The sequence below is a fragment of the Sylvia atricapilla genome, chromosome 22 (assembly GCF_009819655.1).
Source record: "Sylvia atricapilla isolate bSylAtr1 chromosome 22, bSylAtr1.pri, whole genome shotgun sequence".
Lineage (NCBI taxonomy): Eukaryota > Metazoa > Chordata > Aves > Passeriformes > Sylviidae > Sylvia > Sylvia atricapilla.
Window position 1 is genome coordinate 6960516 of NC_089161.1, and position 26766 is coordinate 6987281.

Genomic DNA, 26766 nt, shown 5'->3' on the forward strand with positions numbered 1-26766 from the left:
GAGCTGTACACCACCAGCAGGTACGTGCACCCATTTGCATTATTCATTGCTCCAGAGGCACCAGGTGCAGCATCTACATAGTCCCATGGGGGTTGGAGTGAGCTTTAAGGTCCCTCCCAACCCAAACCACTCTGGGAATCTATGGTAGAACAGACTTCCTGATGTCCTGCTGTTTTCCTGAATGTTTTGAATGCCCCAAGTATTTGTTTCACTTTGAGTAAAACGAGTTTGTTATAATCCCTTAAAGCACCCACCACACAGTTATGGATTTACATGGAAAATTCCCCTCTCCCAGCACTAAGACAGCTCTCATTCTCCTTAGAAAAGCTTGGGAGGATCCATCCAGCTCCCACTACATGCTGAGTTGCTTCCCACCCTCTTCCCAAGAAATTTTTAACTGCTCAATATTTGCAGCCCAAAGGTAGCACAGAGAATGTGATCCCCAAGGAGAAGAGCCATCAGGCAACTTGTCACAGATGCAAAGTGAGGAAGGACAGAGTGAGTCACTGAGGGGAATCACCTCCTGCAGCAAGGTGTGCTACGTGCAAGATACTCCCAAGACACCACCTCATGCAGTGTAGTCATAGGACACCTCAGTAATGCTGCTAGTGATTCGGGGGGAAATTATATAGACACAAGAAACATTTCAGGAATTGCAGTATGGATTCCAGTAGGGAAAAAAATAGTATTAGGAAAACCATGGAAGAAACTGCTGGGTTATAAGGATAAGACAGCAGTCAGTCCTGTGAGCACACCTCCATTTCCACAAGTGGTTTGGTTTTAAAGCCATTTCCATTTGTTAACAAAGAGACAGGGAACTAGGCATTCCTTTGGCAGTGGCTGTTGGGAGGGATTTCAGTCACCAACTACTCACATCCTTGTGTTTGACTCAGTGCTTTATTGGGAAGCACAACAGCACCTTGTAATTGGCACATGCAGTTTGCTGGAGGTAATTATGTCATTGTGTAGTGATCACACTTCCAGGGGTCCCAACACTTCCAGTGTACTCCCAGGGAATGAGGCAGAGCAGATAATAAGTGTAAGGTCACAGGTGGGCCAGCAGGATTTCCCAAATCCCATTCTGGTGACAGACCTGCCCAAGAAGTTACCTTGGCAGAGCTGCACCAGGCACACGCTCAGACATGGGACTGCAGAGGGGCCAGGCAGGAGCTGATGGGAGGTACTGTGGAATTCCTGAGCAATGGCTCGGTCATGTTGCTTCTGCTGACCATTCCTTGAACTATTCTGAGGCAGGAAATTGCATGAAGGAACCCTCACCACTCTGCATCCCACTCTTCCTCTTAATGCAGCCGTTGCATCCATGACTGTTTGAAAAACCTTCAGCTGTTATTTTTAAATAACTCCAGACCTCTACTCCTAAAGGCCCACAAAAGATAACCAAGTAAAACATGAACTCGGAGTGTACATTTATTGCATGGAGCCTGACCCTCTCTTGGCTGTATAAAGGCTGCAGATTTCAGGGTGCCAGTGCCCCAGTTCATGGAATCCCAGAATAGTTTGGGTTGGAGGGACCTTAAAGCTCATCCCGTTCCACCCCTGCCATGGGCAGGGACACCTTCCACTGTCCCAGGCTGCTCCAAGCCCCATCAAGCCTGACCTGGAATGCTTCCAGGGATCCAGGGGCAGCCATAATGTACCCCTGTTAAGCTTCAGGACATCAGGCCCATTCAGGCTGGGACAATCCCAAACATGAACACAACTGTGTCATAAATCTTAATTTTTATACATTACCAAAATAAAACCATCTTCATCAAGCAGAAGAGACAAGGCCCAAGTGCTCAAAATTGTTTTGAACCAGAGCATTTAATCATCTCCCAGTAGAAGAAATCAAAGCAACCCTTTGGCCAACGTATGACGATGCTGTAGCAGCTCACACATCAAACCTTTCCTTTTCCCACCCTGAGAGCTGAATGAATTCAAAATGCAGTTTTGCGTAATTATTAATGACCTCACTTAGCTCTAACAGTGACACCAGCATCACGTGCAGAGCTCTGAACATGTGAGGAGGAAACCACTACCCAGTTGGTCACAGTCACTGAATCATAACCCATTGTGTATGTGTTTCTCACCTGGCACCAGCATCCACAGTTCTGGTTAGCAGGGATTTAAAATGGCCAAAACCTCAGTGCTGTCTCAAGGAAAGGTGGAAGCTTTTCTTGATCTAAAAAAGGAACTGCTCCTCCATGAGAGGACCTTAGAATTAGTGACTATGCCCCAAGTTTTAGAGGGGGAATATCCTCTATGCTTCCCTTCTAAAACCTGTTCTACTACGTGACACTAAGAGAATGGGACTTCAAAAAAGCTACTTCTAACTAAAACTCTCATGAGTTTTCCAGGGTGTTAAATGCCAATTTTTTAATGTCCCAAGGAATTGGCTTCCAGCTCCAGAAAAATAAAACCATCTGTTAACTGGGCTGGAAATGAGGTATTTAGGTAGGAGACAAGAAGTGTCCCATTCACTTTCCCAACAGACAGTGCCATGGCCAAGTGCTATGTTTTGTTTACTTTGATGCTTTTCCAAGTCCTCGATGAAGGACCCAACAGCCCATCCCCAAAGAAAAGGAATACAGGAATTTCTCAAGTCTGTTCTCAGGCCCTCCCAACTGGAATAATTTTACCCACAGATTTCTACTCATTATGTTCAAAATGGCATAATTTATGTGACAGAAAATCCATTGGCTTTGGGAAAAAAGGCAGTGACAGACTTGAGTGCAGAGCTGCCAACCTCAGAAATACAGACAGACCAACCAAGCAACATTATGATAAAGTGTTTATTCTTTTTTTTAAATATCAAATTTTTTTACACATAATTTGTTGATAAACAGTCCCCCAATATTAAAAAAAAATCAAAAAAAAGAATCAAGTGTGTATTTGGGCAGAACCACATCCCATTGATGACACACCCACTCCTCTCTTCAGCCGCCTGTGAGGCCACAGTGTGTTCAGCCCACAAGAGTCAATGACACAAAACACAACCAGCTTTAGGATTCCTGAGTATTGATTCCCTCAAGTTCCCTAAGTGAGTCTGTAAAACTCTGAAGCATCAGTCGAAGTGTGACCCAAACCACTGTGCTTTGGATCACGGACTAAGCCTTGTCTACACAGTGCAGGAAGAAATCTCTTGAGCACTTCAGAGGGGAACGATGTATATGAAACCGACCCCATTTCCCAAGCTGACTTCCAAGAGAGGCAGGCAGAAATACCTCTGGATTTCTCCTCTTTGAATTTCTGTTAGAGTTCTGGGGAGCTGTTTGGCAGGAAGTCCAAGTCTGGTGAAAAAACCTCTAGGACCTGCTCCTCCTTTTGTTCATCAATGGCATAGTTTTACAGAAAACTGATCTGAAGTTGAGCATTCAGCAAGACACTTAAATATTGCTACTTTTGAGAAGAGGAGATGGCAAGAGGGACAGATGGAAGAGGGGAACATAGAGGATGTACAAGATTAACAGTCCTGGAGACTGAGTGTCTACACAGAAAGTTAAACATACACAGCAAGGAGGCAGAGATTGTCAAGGTAACAGCGTAGCTCAGCTCTGTCCTGCAGTAGGTAAAAGTGCCAGGGACAGTCACCAGGAATACACCCTCCTCTTGTCAGAGTTACCTGTGCCCAGAAACTTCCAGATATTTGGATGCCACTAAATGTCACTTCTATATTGACCTGTGGCCTCGTGTACACAAATAAGCAGTCACCAAGAGGCCAAGTGAATTCCTTCAGTTATTTTTAAGGAGAAAAGTAAATCTCAGAAACCAGGAGTGGCTCCAGGGCACACCCAAAAAGAAACTCTACAGACCCACATGGGTCCCCACAAGTGCTGGCAGCTTTACAAAGCAGCTTCCAAGCACTGCTTTACTCTAGAGCTGGACTTCCATGGTGAAATCCCTTTGTTGAGTGATGTGACATTAGCACACTGCAGCAGTGGTTAATGAGGAGGGGAAAGAGAAAAGAATGAAGTGCCTGATTTTAGGCTGGGATACCTGGCTCCTTGGAAACCTGAAAAGCTGTTGGTGGTACCTTTATGCCCCACTGTAGCCAATAAGTCATAGCACTTTGCCATCCCTCCTTTCCTATAAACACTCCCACTCCGTGGGCTAGGTCAGCACAGGGACCAGCAAAGGGGCTGCCAGAGGCTGAACAGAGGATGTGCGTGTGCATGCAGCAGAGAGGACACACACTGGAACAAAGACAACTTTTAGACAGCGTTTGCTAAACACATATTCTATTACATTTTATTTTAACCTTAAATACTCACCACTTCCCCAATTTTATACTAAATCTTGCTCCTAGAAAATTATTCACTAATTTAGTAGCACATAGCCACTCACTCAAAGGCTTGGAAATGAAGAGATTTAAATCACCAGGCTTGGACCTGCTTGATGAGAGTTTTAGAAATATTTATCAGTTGGGGATCAGCGTTTGTTTCTAGCAGTTTGGAGAGAGTTACCCATGGAATTCTAGCACTATGGATAAATGCTTCCAGTACAGCTTTGGCAGAAGGGTGGGATTCAAAACTTAATGTTTGACAAGGAATAAAAGTGAGCATTGAAGCAGATTGGCTGGTGCTCTAAAGCTTTTATAGCATAAATTCTGTATGTGCAGCCTAAGTCAGCATGGCTGTGAGAGCAGAGCTTGTCACCAGCTTGGTGCAGAGCAGCACCACTTGACCCAGCTGAGCAATGGCTTCTAAAAGAGAAAGTGATACAAGGGGCTAACACTGAGTAGCCAACACAGAGTAGCCAACATCTGCTGCTCCAAGCAGCTGGCAGTAGATCCACCCACAGGCAAAGGGTGCAGGTTCAGCTCTCCCGCATTTAAGAGAGCCAACCTGCCCCTGGCTGCCATGTAACTTTGCTCCCAGGACCACCTCACCAAGCCTCACACTGTGAACTGGGAGCAGATTCAGCTGTCTGAAGTTGCTCTGGATCTGGGAGCCTCATTGCTGCTGCTCCTGATGGTAAACCAGATGCAGACAGCAATGAGTCTGATAGATCCTATTTCCTAAGGCTTTTAGAGAGACCTGCTGATACTGTACTCCTGTACCAGCTCAAGCATTGCCCTTCACAGAGGGGCTTCCACTCATTTGAGGTGCTCATTGCAAGGAGAATATTAAACCAAACCTTCAGCAGGGGTAACTCTGTCACCTGCCCGATGAAGGTGAGAAAGCTGCAGTCTGGCCTCAGTAACTCATTTTGAGCAGAGCCTCAGGTGAATCACTGGATGCTGCTCCAGACAGACACTGGAGAAACTCTACAGTGGTACTACTTTCCACATGGAGCAGTGCCTGCTGCTGGCATGACAAGTAGAGGGATATAAGCCAAACCTGTCTGGGAGCTCCAGGTGTGGATGGTATAATCTCAGTTCATGGAGAAGCTCCATTTGACAGCGGAATGCTTAAAGCCCTTTATTACTTCAGAGGATCTCCTGGCTGTCCAAGTGCCTGAGGCAAATCTGACACCATCACTCAATGACTGAACAAACTCCTGTGAGGTGACAGATGAAACAAAATCTGTGTTGTTTTTAAATGCCACCTGCATAAAAACAGCCCAGCACACACACAGGAGACCTGCTAAAGCAACAGGGAACACAAACACCAGGACACAGGCCTGAGACAACCACAACACCACATGAAAGCCATGAACAAAAATGTGTCTGGTGCTGCTGAGCCATCACTCCAGGTTTAGCTCAACGTGTCAAGTTAAAGACAAACACCTCACACAAAGCCACTTGTAAGATTTGCAAGTGGGACTAAATCAAAGTTCCTACCTATAATTTGGTTTCAGCCACTCTCTCCTTTCCCTTCCCCAGCCCTGACAGAGTTTTGGGGCTTTGCAGAGCATCACAAGGGAGTTCTTCCCCCTCAAAGAAGCATCTGGAAAGGACTTCCTACAGCACAGCCTCAGTGAGGCCTCACCACTCAGGTGAGTCATCAGAGATATCCCAGAAGACCACAGAAGGTTATAACACAGAAGCCACATCAGTGCATTTGTTCCGTGAGCCCTGCTGGGGAGCCTTCGCTCTTGAGGAGGTGTAAGATCAGCACCACCAGCCATGGCATTCGACAGCCAAGAGGCTGCTCAACCCAGGACATCCAGACAAACCACAGCAAAGCAGATTCTTCCTTCTTCCAATCACAGCCCTGCTCAGAGCCACTGAGATGATGCTCATTCCTCCCTGGGCACAGGGAGATTTAGAGCCGTAACACACAGTAGGCTTGTTAAACAAATTCATCATTAAGGTTTAGCCTTAAACTGGTTGGGCTTGTTCTTTCTGCATGAGGAAAAACATGATGTGGGCAAGGCTAGAAAAAAAAGTAAATACTCCTTTTCCCTCCCCTCCACTGTCCCTACAGTTAATTCCAGCACATCTCCAAATAAGTTAAAACGTATCTTATAAGTTTTGGTAGCACCAAATTCTATCCCTTCTTCTATCCCCCTGTTGTAAACTGGAACACACTGGCCCAAAAGCATCACAGAATATTCTGAGTTGGAAGGGACACACAATAATCATTGAGTCCAACTCTAAATCAAAGCATAAAAGGGTTTGGCAAAAATAAGCATCAGCCTTCCCTGTGCACACACGAAACCTCCTTGTTCCTCTGGCTACACATCCATGAGCATCTACACACTTTCAGTAGCTGCCAGAATAATTTCAACAACTGGATACTTGGTTCCAAGGAACTGCAACAAATCCAGAGCCCACACTGGACTCAGTGTGCACCTCTCCTCCTGTGCACACGTGGCCAATTCCCATCGCAACCTGCTTTGTGCCGGACAGGGCAGTGAGCACAGTGGCTGTTGTTTTTTATTCGTAGCATTGGAGGTTATTCTAAAACTGTACATTTAAATAAAACCAGTAGTTTTAATTCAGTATGCATGATTAAAAGCTATTCTGTCCTTGCATTCACAATGCAAGAACATTTTCTTTCCTTTCAAAGCAAAAATCTAACGAGTGAAACAGAAGCAATGTGTTACTTCGGCTGCAAATAATTAAAAAATCTGGCTCAACATTCTGCTTGTCCGTTGTGGTGTGTAACTGAGATAGATTTCTTCCTGTAGAAGAAAAGATCCCCCAGTCAGCTCCCTCTTCCACAGTTACGTGGGAACAACGATGCTCTTGGCTAGCAAAATGAGAAGAGCAAGATCTGCATTTCCACCCGCTTGTTCCAGGGCCTGGAAAGCTTCCTGTGGGGTAAAACCAGCACCGAGGATCCGGTTGATATCAGCCACAGGGAAAGCAGGGGGTGGAGAAGCCTCTGTGGTCAGTCTGGTGTGGGCAGCTGGGGGGCTCAGCGGTGGTTCCTCACTCCCACCCACCAGCCACGGACATTCAGGAGCAGCACTGTCACTTCTCCCAGGTGCTCCTTCACCCAAGGCAGGTGTGGAGGAAACAAGTGCACTTTGCTCCAAGGTTGGACTAGGTGGACTCTGAGAACCTCCTGCCAAAACCTCCCTCTGCTCTGGGCTCTGCTCCTGGCCAGGGGTGGATGCAGAAGTCACCATGACCACTTTGCTCTTACCTGAACCCTTCTGCCACTCTAAAGAACCTCCCCCATGCACAGGCTGCCCAGGACTGATGGGCCCGGTGCTGATGTGCTGTATGCCAGAATCACAAGGCTGGGTCCCCTCTGCTCCTCTACCCTCAGACCTCGCCTCAGCAAAGGAACAGCTCTGTTCCTGGCTGGCTGGATCCAAGCCTTTCCGCTCACCTTCAGGAAGTCCCTTTTGCTGCACTGCTGGCTCTCTGTGAACCATTTCCAGCTGTGAGACTTCTTCTGAGGCAAGGATCTTGCATTCTCCTTTCCGACTGATAACCAAGAGTTTGTGAAGCTCTTTCAAGGCTGATGCTAGAGGGAAACATGGTTCTTCTGAAGGTCTTCCTGGATCCGAGTCCAGCTGCTGGGTGCTGGAGGGGGAAGAGCTGTCTGCTGCCAAATTAGCCAACTCATGATACTCTGCAGGAATTTCACTAGTGCTTTTAGACTGCAGGACATCACTAGTGGAAAGTGGATCACTCAAGGAGGACGGAGACTTCAGCAACTCCACCTCCATGGAGAAGGCCTCTGAGTTCAGGTTGGATATACGTCTGTTCTCAGTCTGCTGCTTTTGCTGCCTTCCTGAGCTCTGCGCTTCAGCTGTAGCTTGCTCCACTGCATCTATTTCCATGGAGGCTTCCATGTGCACATGGCTACAGGAGGCTGACAGTTGGATACTGCCTTTCACACAGGAAAGACCTGCTCTCTCCAGTCCATCTCTCATTTCCATGGGAAGATTTTCTTGCTGTTTGGCTTCTGCCACAGCAGGTTTCTCAACCCTACCAACACAGCAAGGAGGTTCTGGGTCAGTTGTCTCAGTTTGCTCCTCAAGATGTTTCTTTTCTGGCTCTTTGCACATCTGATGGTCTGTGGGAAGCTCATATTTTTGCTCCTGCTCTGAAGACAGACAGACATCTTTATCCTGCCTGTTCTTGGCAGCAGTGTCAGCCAAATTGACTTTTGTCACTTCCAGAGGATGTTTCTGACCATGATCTTGTCCTTTAGCATTACATTCCTTTAAAATGTCAGCACTAAATGTTTTTTTGAGTGTCTTCTGTGAAAGGCAAGCTGAACTGGAGCAGGTTCCATCTCCAGTGTGTGGAGAGGGGTCATTATTTGCCAAGGAAGAGCTACTGGAATGATGCTGTAATACCAGAGGATGTTCTTTTTCTGGGGTTATCTGGTGTTCAGGTGAAGAGTCAGAAGCCTCGACGGCTCTAGGATCAAGGGGCTCTGCGAGGCTGGATTCAGATGAGCAAATTGAAGCAGGGGCAGAGACAGAACAATCAAGTAATTGATTTGTGGGATTACAGATCTTGGAATTTAGTCCTGAAGACTGGACTGGATTTTGAAACCCATCAGAAGCTGGTAATGAGGGCATTTCCAGTGAGGTAGTTTCTTTGTCACTATTCTCTATGGAAGACAGAAGGAAAGGAACAGTCAGGACATAGCAGAAGCACCATTCACAAGGTGGCAGCACAAACTGGAATGGGTGGCTCTAAATACCTGGTCTGTGGCCCACTCCAGCTGCAGTAAACACACACTACATGCATCAAGGCTTCCGACGTTCTGTTTGGATTAGGAAACAAACACACCAAACTCGTGTTAGCATTCAGAGCACACACCATGCATGGCTTACAGTCCTGCACAATGGCATGGAGGCTGCAGGAGCTCCTGCCTCCCAGAATGATGTACCAAATTTGGTACATCAAGGCAAGAATAACTCTGCCAGAGTACAACTTAAAGGCTGTTCTGTACTGTCTATGCTACAGAGCAGTCTTTGGGTGATACTAAACACTTGGTAAACTCTACACAGTATAACACATGTGTCTAGTGCTGCACTTGTCTATTCTCCCTTTGGCTGGAGATACTCAAAAGAGACATTTCAGGAGCTGAGATGGCAACACAGTTCTTGGGTTGTGCTCCCAGCAGTGCCATCAGACCCAAGCAAAGTGGCTGCAAAAGGGAAGCGGGGGATTGTAGGAGGAAAGAAATCCCCCAAAAGAACTGCTGCCCAAGGCTGGGAAGAGCAAACCAAAGGAGAAGCAGCCAGAAGTCAAGTCCAGCCTGCCGCTTCCTTGTCCTCACAGAGAGCAGATGAATTACAGACCTCTATCAGAAGCACCAAACACTGGCTGTGGTTATCAGCGGAGATGAAGTGACCTTATCTTGCTGACAGTCGGATCTCGCTGATGTATCAACACTCCTGCACTTGTTAAATCACTCACATGATGCTTGCAGGAGAGCCTGTCCTGACACCACAGCCCTGTCTGCAGGATCACACACCCAGGGCTCTGTGCTCTGTGATTTCCTGCCCTTTCCCTTCCCAAACTCAGTGGTCTTAAACACACACCACTGTTTTCCTAGTCTCTTTTTACAAGAGCACTAGGGCACAGCTTGCCATGCCTATACCTCCAGCCACAATTCCCTTTAAATTTCACAACATGACAGAAATCTGCCTTTCTGTCCTCAGCCTTGTTCCTTTTATTCTCTGTTCACTAAAACCAGTGCAGTGCCTACTGTGACACCACCCAACTGCTCATCTTTCCTAAAGGGGGCAAAGAGCTTTGTGACAGAGGATATGGATGAAAACCAGAGGGACAAGATTTCTATGTGGAATGATTACTTTCATGCTCTCTAGTCCCAAACCAACCCTTCAGGGAGGAAGCAGAACTGTCTTTTGACTGCTGGATCATTAATAAGGGTCTGATCAGACACATCAGGGATTTGCATTTAGGTAGCAGCAGGAGCTTTTCCACCAAGCACTCCTCGGTGTCCTTCTCCTGGGGTAGCACAGGAGCTGAGTCCCAGCCCCACCAAAGATACTGAACCAGCTAAAACCCGGAACACAATCTTTTCCACAAAGTGCACCATCAAGGGTAAATTCCTCTCTGTACCAGGAACAACCTGGGTTGTTTGTGCTGGTAGTGACTTGGACTGAGGCTGCCTGGATGAAAAGGTGAGTGTGGGATGAATTGCCTGGCTACACTTCCTCCTCAGCAAAACAGCTCCAGTTTTGCTGTCAGGTTTGTACATCCTCCATGATCACTGAGTTCCCCAGTGGTGGGAAACTGGCACAAAAGAGCATCAAGACCTCAGAAATAAAAAAGGACATGGAGGTCCCAGATCTCAGTGAATCCCACCAGGACTCCACCACCACCTCAACTTCCTCCCATAGGTGCTGAACCACCAGCAAGGCAACTGACAGAAATCATGACGCTCCCTAAAGTGGGCTTCAAGGGATTAAATAAAGCTCAAGGATAATCCAGGTGCATTCAAAACAACTGCTTTAATAGCCTCCAGGGCCAGGCAGCCATTTGTGTTGTACCATCTCCTGGAAGCCAGCAAAAATTCCTGCTGTTATAAAAGAACACATGTGTTGCGGGGAGCTGAGCTTCTTCGGGGCTGCATCACGTTTTCTTTCTGTTCTTCTTCCATTTTCTGTTTTTTCCTTTCTTGCTTTTCTTGGTACCACCTAGCAGCAACTCAAGTTTTGGAAGAGAGAAAGAGGGAATGTGCTGACATTTTAGGATATAGCCAACAAAGGCCAGAGGCTAATACTATGTCTAAAACTGTCAGGACTGTCAGAGTCAATCTGAACAAGAGCCACTTTCGTTCTGTGTCTCAGTGTTCTATGGGCATTAAGTGAACACACAAAATGGATTTCCTATTCCCATAAATCTTTTACATTCCTCTAGGGCTTGGCATCAGTGGAAAGTGTCAGAGTGCTGACTAGCCTGAAAAAAGCCTCATGGTCCTTAAAACCATATGTAGTACATAAGCAGCTTGGATTTAAGTCATTTCAGGCACTTTTCTGTTGAAAAATCTTGTCTAAAATGTTTTATTGTAAAGACTCATAGTTTGGACTGAGGTTTGCTTGTTGTTTAGTTCTCTTTCAACAAAGAACTAAATCCAACCAACTGTAATACCTGCAAAGCCTCATCCAAAGTGAAATATATTCCAAAAGCTAATCCAGGCTCCATCAGGCTCCAGGTTTTAACAGGAAAAGAACTAATATTTACACCTGCCAGGCTGTGGGAACAGACAAGAGCCTGAGCTTGACCTTTAGTGACATCAATACCCGATCACAAGGTCAAACCCGTATTTGTGTTTCTCTCTACTGGCTGCAACTTCAGTTAATAAACATTCAAATGGCTAGAAAAGTCACACATTTAAACTATTTCTTACTGATTCATTAAAGACAGATCTTCCTTCTGAGGGTTTTTACATTTCTGGAAAACTTATATTCTTAGGATGGAAGAAAACTGGCCAAATGGAGCAGTAAGTGCAGTTCTGTGCTCTCCTTCATGTTATCGACTTCATTATTTGTAACTAACTGCTTACTCTTTGGGTTGTCAAACAGTAACTGTGAAGTGTTAAGAAAACTTCCAGTGCATTTCAACTATATATATATATATATACACATTTATATATATATGGATGCATACATATATATATATAGTTATATATATATAAAGTTTAGTACCTAATAAATTTAAAAAATATATATATAATATATGGTTAAATCTTTTTTTCTCATTTCAATATGGGCATGCTAGAGTCTTAAAACATTAGCAAGAAAAATGCTGAAATCAACTTGATCAGCTTAAACGTGACCCAGCAAAGAGTTCTAACATGTGTGTAGGAAGTAGAATTTACTGCGTTCTTTTAGAGGACAAATAAGCAGTAAAACTCAAAGGTCTCTAGAGAACTCTTGGATATAAAATGTTATCTTTAAAAGTTTTGGAAAAGGCTTAAGGAATACACCCTGAGGTATTCACAACTTCTCTGGAACAGGAGGGAAAAAATAATGAATTTCCCCTTCAGCTAAAAACTGAATTAAGGGAGTAGTTGAACAGAAAATTTGAGTTTCAGACTGCTTTTGGCTCATAGCTCAGCTTTCAGCTATCTTAGCTGAAAATAAAATCACTTCACTAAATTTTGTAGCCACCAAAACTCTGTGTAGCCATTGCATCTGTGCAGCATTTGGATTCCAGGGATACTGGGAACAAAACTGCAAGAGGGTGAAAGTTCTCTTTGCAGGTCATGTTTAAGGCTGAGGACGTGAATTCAGCTTTGGAACCTTAGAACAACTGCAAGAAGGCAATTCCCCCTCCAAGGGCAGAGCACCATTCCAGGGAAAAATGCTGAAATAGTGTGAATTCTAAAAATTGTCATGAACTTTTGTCACCACTACAGCTGCTCTATTTTTACATGGTGCAGCCAATAAGAGCAGGGTTTTGGGAGCCTCCCCAAAGCTGTGCTCACACGAGGCTGCAGCAGCACCGCAGCTAAGCCACATCCCTGCTGGGCACTACAAAGTGATGCCAGCCACAGACAATCATTAACCTCCACACCTGGAAAGCCAGGAAACCACAGCGGGTGGGAAGCTGCAGGGAGAGCACAAATTAAACAGCAAACATCCCCAAGTGCCTTTGTGCAGGTTTTGCAGCCCAGAAAGGAAGAGAGAAGTGCACTCAGAGACCACCAGCACAAACAAAGCCCCTTCTCTCCACCCTTTATTGGCTGATGCTGCTCCCGGGAGCTGCAAGGAGAACCGCTCACAGACATTCTGACATGCAGCAAAAACCCCGCAGGGATTCCTATTTCAAGTGGGCTCCTGCTGGTACCTGCTTCCTCTACGGATTTCTGTATTGCCTCTGCGAGCTCCTGGTCAGCAATGTCCTCGGGCCGCACGTCGTCGCGCCCCGTGCCGTACGCCAGCCGCGCACACTCGGGCAGCTCGCCCTCAGGCAGGAACGAGGTCTGCGAGCCCGTGGTGCCAATCACCAGCACATTCTTCTTGAGATCGATGGAGCACTGCAAAAGAGCATCGACCTATCAGGGGTCTGCAGAGAGCCAGGCGGCTCCCAGAGAAAAAGGGAGACACAAGGTCAGGCAATCAGTCTCCAACGGGAACGGCTCACAGCAAGCAAGGGTGGGCTAGGAGTATCAGCTCTAACCAAAGGTCCCTGTCTGACTCAATTTGGGATAAATCATTCAGCTGGAAAGCTCTGAGCATCTTTGATCAGAGCAAAATGCTCCGGGCAGCAGCCAGACACCCTAGAGCTGTCTATGATGGATGTAGTGTACGTGCTTCCAGGCTGGAAGATAATCCACCATCAACTCTCCCCAGGAAAATCTTACGAATTCACAGGCGAGGTATTTATGTTGCACTTCTCACTAAGCTTTCAAGAGCCAGGTAACTGTTTCAAAAGTGGTTTTGATACCTGATGCCTCTTAAGCATATCCAGTCCTAGGAGCATGTCCATGGGCTGCTCTTCAAGGATTGAGAAGGAGCACGCCAGGAAATCCCCTTCGATCTGCACCTGAGCTGAAACACAAGGGAGAGAAGTTCCCACTACAGCACAGCAAATCTGCGCTCTGCTCTTCCATCTACAGGGAAAGGTCTGGGAGAATCTGAAACCAGCACTCTGATGCACTGTTTTGGCCACAGAAAGTCCGGCCCTGTGCAAGCCCCAGGACTGCCAGGGTCCCAGAGTAACTATTTTAAAAGTTGATGTGCCTAAGAACGTTGAGTGCTGCTTCTCTGACCCTCCAAGCTGGAGGGGCTGCAAACAGTTTATTAAAGCACAAGTCTAAACACCAGCAACAGCAAATTGATTTTTGAATTGATTTTTCACTAATAAGGACAATGTCCTCCATCCAGAAAAGCTGCACAACAACACAAAGAGGCTTCTCTTTCCAAAGGAACAGCAAACACTGCACTGTGCTGGAACCCTTCCTGAGTGGCTCACCCTGCCCAGCAGCCCCACCTGAAACAGGGAAGGTTGTGGTGTTTCATGTTCACCTTGGGTTTTCCCCCTAGAGAACACGTCCTCTACGTGTGCAGGAGCTGGGACTCCCTCACCTCCAAGTGTTACAGTACTGCCATTAAAATACAGCATTAAACAAAACAGAAAACAGAGTTCTGTGCCCAAGACAAATAAACACATTGCGCAGATGCCCTTTGATTTTACTCTGCAGGAGCTCCTAACAATTATAGCACCAATCCTCAGCGCCAAGATTGTGGGAAGTGCAGTCAAACTCCTGCTAAAGTTGCTCCCAAAAATGCCAGTACTTACCTAAGTGCACTCTGCCAATGATTTTCTGTGTCCCAACACCCTTAGCAATGCCAGCCCACCGCCGGTCTACCAGCCTCATGATGTTGCACCTTTCAGCACAGGCTTGGCTCATGATGGTCATCTGGGCACCTACCAGCAACAGAACTCATGTTAAATCCTGATAGCTCAGCACAAACTTTTATTTTCTCCTGGAAGAGCTTAATATCTGACACTCAGTGGCTGGGAAACCTGGGTACCTCACCTTCCCCAGGGCATAAAGGCTTCCTGTGAATCCCACTGTGCTGACCTGGCCGCCCACACATGGGTCCACACTGACCATTACTGTAGAGATGGAACAACTCCAAGAACTTCCCCAGGCAGGATGTGGATGGGAACCACCACACTAAACACGTGTGAAATCACCCTGTCTGCAAAATGAGCCATGACACGTGCATGGCAGCAACCTTCCAGGTATGGAAGTCCCAGAAACTCTCCCTAATCCACGGTGTTCCCACACTGCCTCTCCCAACAATCTGCTCTGCCTGCCCAGGCTGTGCTCAGGGTTCAGTAAAGTGCTCCAAAACCTTGTCATGCAGTGCTTTTATTATAGGATTTTTTGGGAAAACTACTGGAATGTTTACTATTGCCCTCAGTGACAGAGAGTGTGGAGAAAGCACCTGAGTCCACAAAGGCTTTCACAGGGTGTCCATTGACTTTGCAGTTGATGTAGAGCATCACCACCTGCCCAAAGCTCTCGGGTGCCTCTTCCATTGCTATTGTCATGTTCTCTTCAATGTTTTGTTGCCTGAATTTTGTGGACAAGAGAGAAAAATCAAAATTTCTGTCAACCAGACCTTGTAACATCCCTCTGACTTACAGAAATCCCGCCTGCTGCTGCTCACCTTACAAACACACATCTAAACCACAGCAAAGGCTGCTTCCTTAGTGAAACACAGACCTGGGAGCTGAAGATTGCTAGGAAAGATCTCAGTTTAGTCCAGAGACACTGGGCTACTTCCTAGCAGCCACTGCCCCTTCCAACCTCTGCCTAACTCACATCTCAGATCCTGACAGCATTGTGTTGCCAATAAGAACCTGCCATCCATGTTAACCTGGAGAACTCAGAGCAAAAACCCTGTGGATTCATTAATCATGCTGAGGGTACGCTGAAATGTTGCAAATAGCTACATCACAGGAATCCCACACAGCAGCTGAACTTTAAAATCCTCTGGTTTCCCTGGTATCTTGCCTTTTCCAGGCATAGGAAAGGAGGGAGGTGAGCAAAACGGCAGAAAGAACACCACCACAAGCACCAGCCCTTGGTGCAAATTCAAACTGATAGAAAAAATGTTCTTCAAGAAATCCCTCGCAGCCCCAGGATAATCTTGGAAGTGATGGGCACCCATAGTGACTGCATCCAAAACAGCTTTATCTCCTCAAAAAAGGGAAAAAGGCTTCGATTCTGATGCCATTTCATTTTTCACTAAGTGGAGCATGAAATCTGTGGACGGCTCAGCCCAAACAACTGCAGAACCTTGGGCACATCCCCTTTATCTGTCCCTCATCTAAGGAAGAAGGGAAGCATTCCTGTGCCTCTGAGCAATGTTTCACTATCTACAAATGTCTATTTTCTGCACTGCTGAGTGTTTATCTGGCACTAACACCTTGTCAGTTATAATGTGAGATCACTCCTACCACCAGTGAATTCTGGTTCTGGCCAACAATGGGTCTGTACCAGACAGACACTTTGTTATCAGGGGACAACCACCATCATGAACAGACTCCAGGATTTACCACTCAGCTGAAGATATCAGCCCAACACAATTACATCTGGAAGGCAGTAAGAGGGAGCAAGCTGATGAGTGGGATGCATTTCTGCAGAACTTCTCATCAGTGAATTAGCCAGACACAGAACAATTAGCAGGATGCAAAACCAAATCTCAAGGGCAGCTGGGAGAAACAACGCCATGTTGCTGTACACCAGCCCAGCTCCTGGGTTCAAATCATGCCCCAGACACCAGACTCACACCTCTCAAGAGGAGATGTGCTTTCCACAAGTGCTCCAGTTTCAAGCTGCTCAGGCAGCTCCAAGACATCACATGCACAGACAACAGTGTTGCCACCCCATATTACACAATCCCAGAATGGTTTGGGTTGCGAGAAACCTTCAAGCCCATCCAGTGCTACCCCCTGCCATGGGCAGGGACACCTTCCACTATCCCAGGTTGCTCCAAGCCCTGTCCAACCCTGAACACTTCCAGGGATGGGGCAGCCACAACTTCTCTGGGCAACCTGTGCCAGGGCCTCACCACCCTCACAGGGAACACTCTGTGATCTCAGCTGGACACATCTCAAGGAGAGGGTGCACGTCCATGCTCCTGAACCCCAACCTTCCCATGCACAAAGGGGCCCAGAGCAAACAAACTCCTCGATACAAGGAATGTGTTTAGATTTTGCCTTAGACTCTGAGGAAAAATACACCATGGACAGAAACACACGGCATTTTTTTCTCCCCAGAGAGGACCCCAAAGCCTACAAGCCACTTTGGTTTGTTACCTTATGTCTTCTTCTATCTTGGCTTGTGCCTCGAGATCAAAGGGGTCAGCAGAATAGAGCCGGATCCTCTCCTGCTCACGCCGGGCTCGGTCCTGCTGTTGCTCCAGCAACACCCTGGTGAATTTCTCTGTGGGAACAAGAAGATAAAGAAATGCTTTTTACTGGAAATTACTCTTGCAAATCAAATTCTGGCACAGCAAATGCTTCTTTTGTTGCCAGCTGAGGAACAGACTCAGCAGCACACAGAAAAAAGCTTCCTCTGAGGGCAGCGTGGATGGACCCCGGAGGATCAGTGGCAAACTTGGGAACCTGCCGAGATGAAAAGCAACCGGACAGAGCTCGCTCTCCTCATGTCCCTACCCAAACACTGCACAATCAAACTCAATTTCCTGGCACATACATTTTTTTAGGGGGTGTGGAGGTGGGTGGAGCCCCGGCTGCTCTGCCCTGGAGGGAGCCAAGCTGAGGAGTCAAGGAAGAATTTCGAAACTTCAGCCAGAGCACCTAAGACAAAGACAAACCTCCTAGCCACGGCGACCTGGCTGGAGACCCACAAGCCCCCTCGGGATTTTATGTAGATCTGTTACAATTGATTGGTTCTGTACCCTTTTCCTCCCACCCTGGTGTCCCATAAAAACCCCTGGGTTTCCTCTGGTCGACAGAGGTTCCTCGTCCCTGGATCCCTTTCGCTGGTACCCTCTCAATAAAGTACCACCTGCGGAAATTCCATACGAGACCTCTCTCTCTCTCACCACGACCGGCTAAAAGAGGGGCTAACTCACAAGGGCATGAGCTAAGAGCACTGAGCTGAAATCACTGAAAGCTGAAATCACTGAGCTGAAAAATCACTGCTCTGCCCGATGCTGAGAAGCCCCTCTGCCAGCTGAGGAGAACCCTGACCCCCCAAGGAGCTGTTTCTAGCGAGACATCCTTTGGGGTGGCTGTGGCTCTCTGGGTCCCAAGTGGCGGACCCCATCCACCAGCTGGCATAAGGGAGAAAAGAAATTAAAAACCACACAAAGGCTAACAACAAAACTTCCTTCAAACCCAAGGAACATGAAAAAACCAGAGATGATAATCCCTAAAGCTGAATGCCTACCACTGGAACCAGGAGGTGTTAGCCAGGTTAAAATGCACATTTTAAGACTGCAGTTTTTAGGTTCCTACTTTCTGGATGGCCTCTGGCCATTTTTTGCTGCTTGAATGGGATCACATACATCCCCAAAAGGACTTGGCAGTCCGTGCAGGTCTGCACACAGGGAAGGTTTGGGTTTGCTTCCAAAGATGTCGTTCCCAGGAAGCAGCTGTGGCTCACAGGCTGTTATGTGCTCAGGGAGGTGTAGGGTATATTTGACTGTTGGATTTTTGAAATCAGGCTTCTGTAGAGCAGGTGCCTTCATCCAGCACAGCCAGGAGGCACGGATCTATGCAGATATTTGGGATTCCAAGCTGGAGCTGAGCTGCATCAGTGCACAAACACTGCCAGTAGGAGCAGTGCAGCACGACAAGGGCAAAACCAGCCCAAACCACTTCTTCCTGACAGCCCAATGTGGCAATTTGGGACTTAAAATGCACATCTGGGTCAAAGTTTGATGTGCACAGAGCAGGCAGAGGAGCCAGTTCTGGGTATACTGAACTTAACCTCTGGTTTCCTCTGCCAAGAGCAGCACCCCTGCTTAAGATTATGGGAAAAACTCCCAGCAAGATGTGTGAAAAAGCCTGAGAGTGCAAAGAATGTAGCTTCAGCTCTGGATATGAACTAAAGGCTGTTAAAAACAAAACAGGCTGACAATAATTATGGGAGTTCCTCTCTGGTTTACTCTAACAGAGGGAAATCACTCAGATGTAACTCTGAGAGTAGATAAAATCTCCTGCTAGGAGCTCCTTCTCTTCATTTATTTCTCCACACTCAACGGGACTTATTCCCCAACTAAACATTTTGCAGAGATTCAGGAGCTCATTTGCTGCTACACAAAACCCCTCTCTTTTCACACATAAAAGATATCAGAGTTCAAATCTTTCACCACAGGAAGAACAAGGGACCACTATCAGCTGCAGACAAAGTGAAGGACAAGGTTTCAGCTGTGCCCAAAACACACAGATGTGGTGGTGTGTTATTTAGGAGTTGAGGCAGAGCCTAGATCCCAGTAAGCCTCTCTGGTGGAAAGGCCACTTGGGGAAACTCAGGTGGAGCAGTCAAGGTCATACATCCACACACCACATGGCGAGCAGAGCTACGAGAAGCAGAAGGCCTTGACACCAGGTCAGTCCTGGTAGGTTTATTTCTAGGAGCTGAAGGGAGACCCAGAGTCAAGGAGGGGAGTCATCCACTTGTCCCCGCTTAAGTATGGGGTTCAGCAGCCTTGGGGTATGGGGCAGAGCAAAGGGCAGGTAAGGTCAATATTCCACAGGGGAGACAAGGCCAGTCACCAGGTCCCATAACCAGTGGAGACACACCAAGGAGAGAAAAAACCAAAGGGCCAGGGGCATTGGTGGGGGGAGGAACCGGGGCAAACCACGTGTACAGAGCACCATTGGGAAGTCCCTCTCTCAGGCTGGGCAGGTAACTATGGTCTGTCCTGCCAAGGCCAGATCCTGGGTATTATGTTGAGGGGCTGCAGGGATTCCACACACAGATACTTCCAAGATTAACAGAAATTTACACATTTATGACTATTTCTATTGAGAAAGTTCCTAAAAGACACTATTTCCTTGCTCCTTTCCCTCTCCCTTTCTGCAGTTCACTTCCACAGCACATGATCACTATGCACAGAGCTGGGTTTGGAGCGGGGTTTGTTGCTCTCTGCTTAGTCCCAGCAGGATCTGGGATGCAGCAAACACACCACCTTTACTGGGAAATGTGCAGTAAGGAGTGTCTTAGTGTAAAAATCAGGAGCTGAGTCACTTGTGTTCACGGACACCAAAATTATCTGTGCATTTGATATTTCTGAGTAGGAGATATTAAAGAGGATATTAAAGATGCCAAGCAGGAGAAATACACCCAGAAATGGAGGAACTCTGCCTTGAGTGCTCCCAACTGGCACCTTTTATCTGCACCATCAAGGAATCTGCAGCACATCCCAGCTCGTTAAACCCCCGGGGCTGGCTCTGATGGGAGCTGACCCCACCCAGCTCCAAGCCCAGCTCACCAAGGTCCCCGCTCAGCAAGGCCTCAGCCAGGGGCGGGTTGCGCTCCTTCAGCAGGGACAGCTCGTGGGGGTTGGCCAGCAGCATCTCCCGCAGCAGCGCCGGGTTGTCCAGGCCCTGAGGGAACGAGGGCGCATCCGGAGGCGATGGGCGCGGGCGCTGCGCCTGGGGCTGCTGCTGCCGCGTGGACGTCCCAGGAACAGCAATGCTGCTGAAATCTATCCTGGGCAGACCTGAAAGGAAGAACAGAGGTGTCAGTGCTTCATGGTTGCAGTTCTGCTAGAAAAAACACAGGAAGGATGAGCTGCCCTCAATGCTGCACAACAGTAGATTCCGTAAGCAGCAGTTCATGTCAGAAGCACAGCCACATCTTCAGGTTACTGGGTTAGCAATGCTGGTGCATTTATGTAACTGGTCTCGTCTGTCTGCCCCATTTTTAATCCCCTGAAATGAACTTGCTGACTAGTTATTTCCAACTTCACAGACATGAATCCTTCATGGAGGGTCTGCAAGGCTAAACCCAGTGGCTCTGTGGCACTTCGGAGTTTCACGGGTTAAAAAAAAAGCAGGGGGGGAAAAAGAGTAGTAACATTCCTGCATTGCAGACCCATCCCAAAACAGACCTGCATTGCAGGTACCCATCCTCCAGCTGAGGCACAACAAGGACCTCATGAATGCTCCCACACCCTTCTCAGCCTGTGGCACCTTTTCTAGTGGTATTTTATGACTGGGATTTGCTAGGAGTTGCTATGGGAGGCAGGACAGAAGTGCAGGGCTTCACTCAAGCATTCTCGGAGGAGCCTTTGGCATGCACACATGATTAAGCCACTGGGTTTGGCAAAATGTGGCTTCTCAGGCAACCTGCCACAGGACAGGTTCAGGACACACGTCCATAGAGGCTGGTCCTGGGTCTGAGCCACTCACATGCCTGTGCCATCACATCCAGTGGGAAGGGAACCAGCAGTTGTAGGAAAACTCACCCATCTTTACCAAGCCTGTTCTGAGGCAGTCACCTGCTCACTGCCTCCACACTTCCCCAAAGGAACAGTAAAATGGTACTGGCTTCCTCAGAATAAAACACTGAATCAGAAGCCCTCTGGGTCATTTACAAGCCTCCCCAATTCACCCCAGCCACCCTCCCTCCCTCAGCACGCAGAAGATGCTAAAGGACAGTGATAGGAGCTGTTGTTGGGTGAGGGCTGATGAATCTCTGCAGTCTCAGGCAGTGCTGGCCCAGAGCCTTTCTCACCTGGGAAGCGCATGGAAGGCCGTGGTTCCACCGTCTCCTTCTGGCGCAGGATCACCACATCCCCGTCCTTCAAGCCATAGGAGGCCAAGGACCTGTTGTTGTCAGTCAGTGGCCGCTCTGCATAAACAATCTGTGCCAGGAGCCACCAGCACCACCAAGCAGAGAAAAAGTTAGAAAAAAAAAGCGCAAGATGTTATTTTGTTAAAGGAGAAAAAAACCACCAAAACTCCAGAATCCTCCAGATCCACCTCAAGTTTCAGACAGGAAGGTGTGATGTCCTCACAAGGCCCCAGCCTCAGGCACAGCAGGGCCTCCAAACATTCATGGCTGGACACCACAGGGTTGGTCTTGCTGAAATCTAGCTGTGGTTTGACAGCTGGCACCATGGAGAAGAGCCAGTCTCCCCTGATCAGAGGCCCTAGATCATTAGAGGGAAGCAAGTCTTGACCAGGACTGTCTGTCCACATTCTCAAACTCCAAACTCTGTGATTACACAAGCCGAGGACGTTTTCTGCAGCATTCCCTGCCCCAAGTCAGCACCCACTGACCATGGACCAATGGCAAGACATGCCAGCAGTGCTGATCCAGGTAGATCCAGGGATGATCTGGCCCAACATCCATCATTCTGCCTCTTCCCATCACACAGCTCCCCAGAATAACCAGTTTTACAGGAACCTCAGTCATTAGCTCAGTGCTTTCCAGTTCACTCCAGTGATGCAACTCTCCAGACTCAGAGCACCCAAAGGCTCTGCTTTCAAGACTGCCATCAGTCCATGCATGGAATTAACTTCTTGTGACTACAAAACACAAAGTCACATCCATTTCTATTTTGATAACCTGGTTTAACAAGGGGTCCACAGCCTAAACATAAAACAACTGAGATAAAGGTGAATAATCCCCACAGAACATTCCCATGAACATCAGACCTGTAATACCTGAAGAGGCCCTAAGTTGTGGGAAAGCCTGAAATGTAACATAAAGCTGGAACGGAAGTTCCCTGAAATGGCATCTGGCAACACAAAGGTTTCTGTGCTGTCACTGGAGCACAGCGAGATCAGGCAGATCGGCCCAGCTGCCTCCTGCCCTGGCAGCAGCCCAGAGTATGGAGAATTTGGCCTAAACCCCTCAGGCACACGATCAAATTTCACAAATATCACCTTGTTTAGCCAAACCACGTCTCTTTGGGGTGGAAAAGGTCAGTTCAGCAACAACACGTTTGCCACAGGTTGGGACTGGCTGAGCCATGTGGGAGAAGCTTTCGCAGTCCTCTCATGGATGAGCTGCGGCTCTGCCTGATGCTATCACAGGGAGTAGATCCAACAAGATTCCAAAAAACCAATCATTATCTGTCTTAAGGTCTGACTGACACTACAGGCTTTCATTGCTTCACTCCAGCAACTCCAAGATCTTACATCAACACAGACTCTCCCTGCGGCACTCAGCAGTGGAGATCCATCGTCGGCAGCAGTGCCAAGGCAAGACAAGGCAGGAGGAACACAGTGACCAGAACCTCATAGGGCAGCAATCACAGAACGGGAGAAACACACCCGATGGAACCAGGCACAAGCTTCCTACCTCCTCCCCACCACCAGTGTGCAACCTCAGTGCTTCCTCACACACAGGGCCCCTCCCAGGGCCTGTGTGCAGCAGTTTGAAAGTGTGGCCTCTAGCCCACACGACACCAGCAGCACCAAGGTCAGCTGGTGCTGGCAGAGCCCCGGCACAGCCTCTCACATTACCGGCCTGAGCTGGTGCCACCACAGCGACAGCCAGTGTGTCATAAATCCCAGCTGCACACTCAAATGTGAAATGGCAGATTCCCTGCGCAGACACCCAGGAAGAGACGAGGTAATCAGTTTAAGTGAGGCTTTACCTCTGTCATCTTGCCGGGATTGGATTTATGAGCATTCAGCCTTACATCCTAGACAATGAATTAAGCGCCTGGCACTCCCGCCACATCCATTAGCAGCTCAGATTAATCCACTCCTGACCCATTCTGCTCCACTCTTAAAACAAACTGATTGGATTTTCTGCCTTTTGATTGTCTGGTTTGTGGCAGTTCTGCCGGCTGGCAGGCACCAGACACAGGTTCTTCTGGAGGTGACTCAGACAGGGATGCAGGCACTGATGGATTCACTGTGCATAATGCCAGAGGACAGAAACTTCCCATGGAGCAGGGAACCCCAACCAGGAGTGCTGGATGCCACCTGCAGCCATCAATCAAGCCAAATCCTGGCCCCATCAAATATTCCTGAGCATGACACATATGGAGAAAAAATAAATGAAGGGAAGGAATGAAGAGTGTGGCTCAGCTGAGAGCCTCCTATCTCCTTTCCTGGAAACCCATGGCCTTGGTGCATGGAGGAGAGTGGAAAATCAGATTATTTCCCCTTGCCTCACCCAGCTCCTCTTATCACCACAGCCAGCAGCAGCCACCTCTGTTATCTCACCGACCTGTACCCACAGCCCTCCCTCAGACACCTCACAGCTCCCTGCCCCGCCTCAAACTGCAGCACCTGGAATTCACTGCCCAAACCAGCAGAGAACAAGGCTGGGATTAACCCTCCCCCACATACTGAGTAGTTTACTCCACCCTGCATGACCCTTATAATGAAATTCATCCTTGCTAGTGCCAACACAGCACCTTCAATGCAAAATTCACCTTGGTTGAGGAAAAAGGGCAGAAAACAGCCAAGTTTGGTAAATGTAAAACTGCCTGTTTGTGGTTTAATGATGCAAAATCCTTCCATACAATGAACTGCTTCACTGATAACTTGTATCTTCATAACTTTCTCACAGAAATCATTAAGGCTGGAAAAGCCCTCCACGATAATCAGGTGCAATCCCCATCTTGTCCAGGCTTTCCTTGGACACCTTCAGGGACGGGGACTCCAAACCTCCCTGGGCAGCCCCTTCCAAGGTCTGACCACCTTTTCCATGAAGAAAGTCCTCCTGATGTCCAACCTATTCTCCCCACTTAAGGTCCTCAAAACACCTCACAAACACCGGGCGGAAAGAGAGGCAATAAATAACTGCCTGGAAAACACAACACGACGCGGCACAGGATGATGCACAAGTGGCAGATGGATGAGCAGAAGGAAGGCAGAGGTGGCTACAAAAGCGCAGCGCTGGCTCCCCTCGCTGGGGCTGGCAGCACCCAAACCCCACATAGGTCAGCTGTGCTGGAAAAACTCAAACAAGGGAGCTCCTGACAAAAAATACACGGAATAATGACCCCTTGTTATCTCAAACCAGACCCGGAGCTGCAGGTCACCATGACACAAGGGACAAAGGTGACAGTGACGAGTTTATGCTCCAGTTCACACTTGGAGATATCGAAGCCACAGCAGAGTCCCCGACACAGGGGTTGTCCCCAGATCTGGGGGCTCACTGGTGGCTGTGACACAGCCACAGGAGGGTTGCTGGAGACAGAATATTTGTGTGAGATGGGTTCTCCCTGTCCACTTGCTCTTTTTTCCTAAAAGAGCATGCACCCTACCTGGATTTCCTATCCTTGCTCTGAGACGTTCTCTCTCATCACTAAGCTCCCATTCCAAAAAACAAGACTCTCCCAAGGCAGAGGGAAAGCCAAACGTTGGGAACCTGCTGGGTGAGGGACACCACAGATCCAGGGCTGCCTCTGCAGCAGCTCTTCCAGCGCTGACTAATCTTGGCTTGGCTGGAAATACACTTTGTTAATTTAGACTGGGAGAAGGCTCAGGAAGCAAAAGCCACCACTCCACAAACTCTGGCTGGCATGGTCGGCGCCGAGAAAAGGAGCAGACATGCCCTGCCCAGGACAAACGGGGAGGAACGGCCAAAAACGCGGGACTGAGCCCAAAACATGAGCAAACCCCAGACAGATGGCCCAGAACCGCCCCCACACGCAGCTTCCCCCATGTGAGCGAGCCCTGAATCCGGGTTGGAGGGGGATATTTCCTAGGAAAAACACACGGATGTGCCTGTTCCCCACATCTGTGTGGAAAAAAGGGAGGAAAAGACTCAACATGCCCTTTCCGTCCCAGACCGGGCAGGGGGTTGATGGGATATAAAAACCCTTTCCCGAACATTTTAGCCCCGTTTCCTGGGGATTGATCAGCTCACGGGTCACCCGCCTTCCCCGCTCATAGTTCTGTTCCCCTCGCTCCAATTCCCGCCCGTTTAAGCATCAAATTCCACCGAAACTTCAACATAAAACAAAACAAAACAAACCCACATTATTTTCGGCCTTTCAGCTGCGCGGCGGGCGCGAACCCGAGCCTTGACCACCGGGGACTCGGAGCCCTCTCCTGAGTGGATTTTGAGGGAAAAGCGAGGTGTTTCTCCCCAGACCCCAAAGGGCCGCGAGGGGAGGGACCGGGAGGGATCCACCACCCCAAACAATCCCAAACTCCGGATGGCCGGGGCGGATCCCGGGACCCGACCCCGCGGGGCGTGGGGGACACGGCCGCTACCAAGGCAGGAGACCCCGACCCTGCGGGAGGAGGCACGGCCGCTCCCGGCCCGGGGGCACCGGCCGGGCCCATCTCGGCGCTGGGGGCGGGGGGCAGGCCCTGACCTGGCTCTCGGCCGCCGGGATGCCAGACTCCAGCTCGCAAAGAGCGCGGAAGTTCTGCAGCTCGAAGTCGGCGTCCACCTGCAGGTTGAAGGTGATCTCGGAGCGGTCGCGGCGAAGGCAGAACACGGTGAGCAGCATGGCCGCCCCCGCCCGGACCCGCCGCCGCCGCCGCCGCCGCCAAGCGCCGCCGTCGCAAAGCACCCGCCCCACCCGTCAGGCGCCCACATCAATCGGGGCCACCCGGCCAATCAAGGAGCGCCGTGCGGGAGGCCCCGCCCCCCGCTCCGGCACGTGGGCGGGGCCAGAGAGGCCCCGGTATCGCCGCCGGGATCCGTGTCCCCAGGGCGCCTCTGGGGTCCCTGTGCCGCCAAGGGATCCCTGTGCCCCTGGGCGTCACCGGTCACCGGTGATCCCCGTGTCACTGGCAGTCCCGGTGTCCCCAGATGTCCTCCGGCCGTTCCAGGCTCCCCAGAGATCGCTGTACCCCTGGCGGTCTCTGTTGTCCTTAGGTGTCTGCCGTGGTCTCTGTGTCCTCGGGTTTCTTCTGGCCGCAGGGATCCCTGGTATCAATGTGCTTCCGGGGGATCCCTGTGCCCCCCGGAGCTCCCTGTGTCTCTGGGCATCCCTTTGCCCCAAGCGGAG

The 26766-nt window shown here is 48.9% G+C and overlaps 1 protein-coding gene across 6 annotated transcripts; it reads right to left on the bottom strand.

Moving 5' to 3' along the window:
* Positions 1 to 2778: 2778 nt before the first annotated feature.
* Positions 2779 to 26324, bottom strand: DDI2 (DNA damage inducible 1 homolog 2). 6 transcript variants are annotated; one of them, XM_066334476.1, is made up of 10 exons: positions 26125 to 26324; positions 21567 to 21696; positions 20320 to 20550; positions 17171 to 17297; positions 15292 to 15419; positions 14636 to 14764; positions 13781 to 13884; positions 13181 to 13370; positions 9057 to 9119; positions 8825 to 8963 (listed from the first exon to the last, which is right to left on the bottom strand). In XM_066334476.1, exons 1-9 carry the CDS (start codon positions 26260 to 26262, stop codon positions 9103 to 9105), a joined length of 1194 nt encoding a protein of 397 aa, XP_066190573.1. In that variant the 5' UTR covers positions 26263 to 26324; the 3' UTR covers positions 8825 to 8963; positions 9057 to 9102. The 6 variants fall into 6 exon arrangements, with proteins under 6 accessions (XP_066190567.1, XP_066190568.1, XP_066190570.1 ...); XM_066334470.1 differs by lacking the exon at positions 9057 to 9119 and having other exon boundaries at positions 2779 to 8963; XM_066334475.1 differs by lacking the exons at positions 8825 to 8963; positions 9057 to 9119 and adding an exon at positions 10821 to 11025.
* Positions 26325 to 26766: the final 442 nt, after the last annotated feature.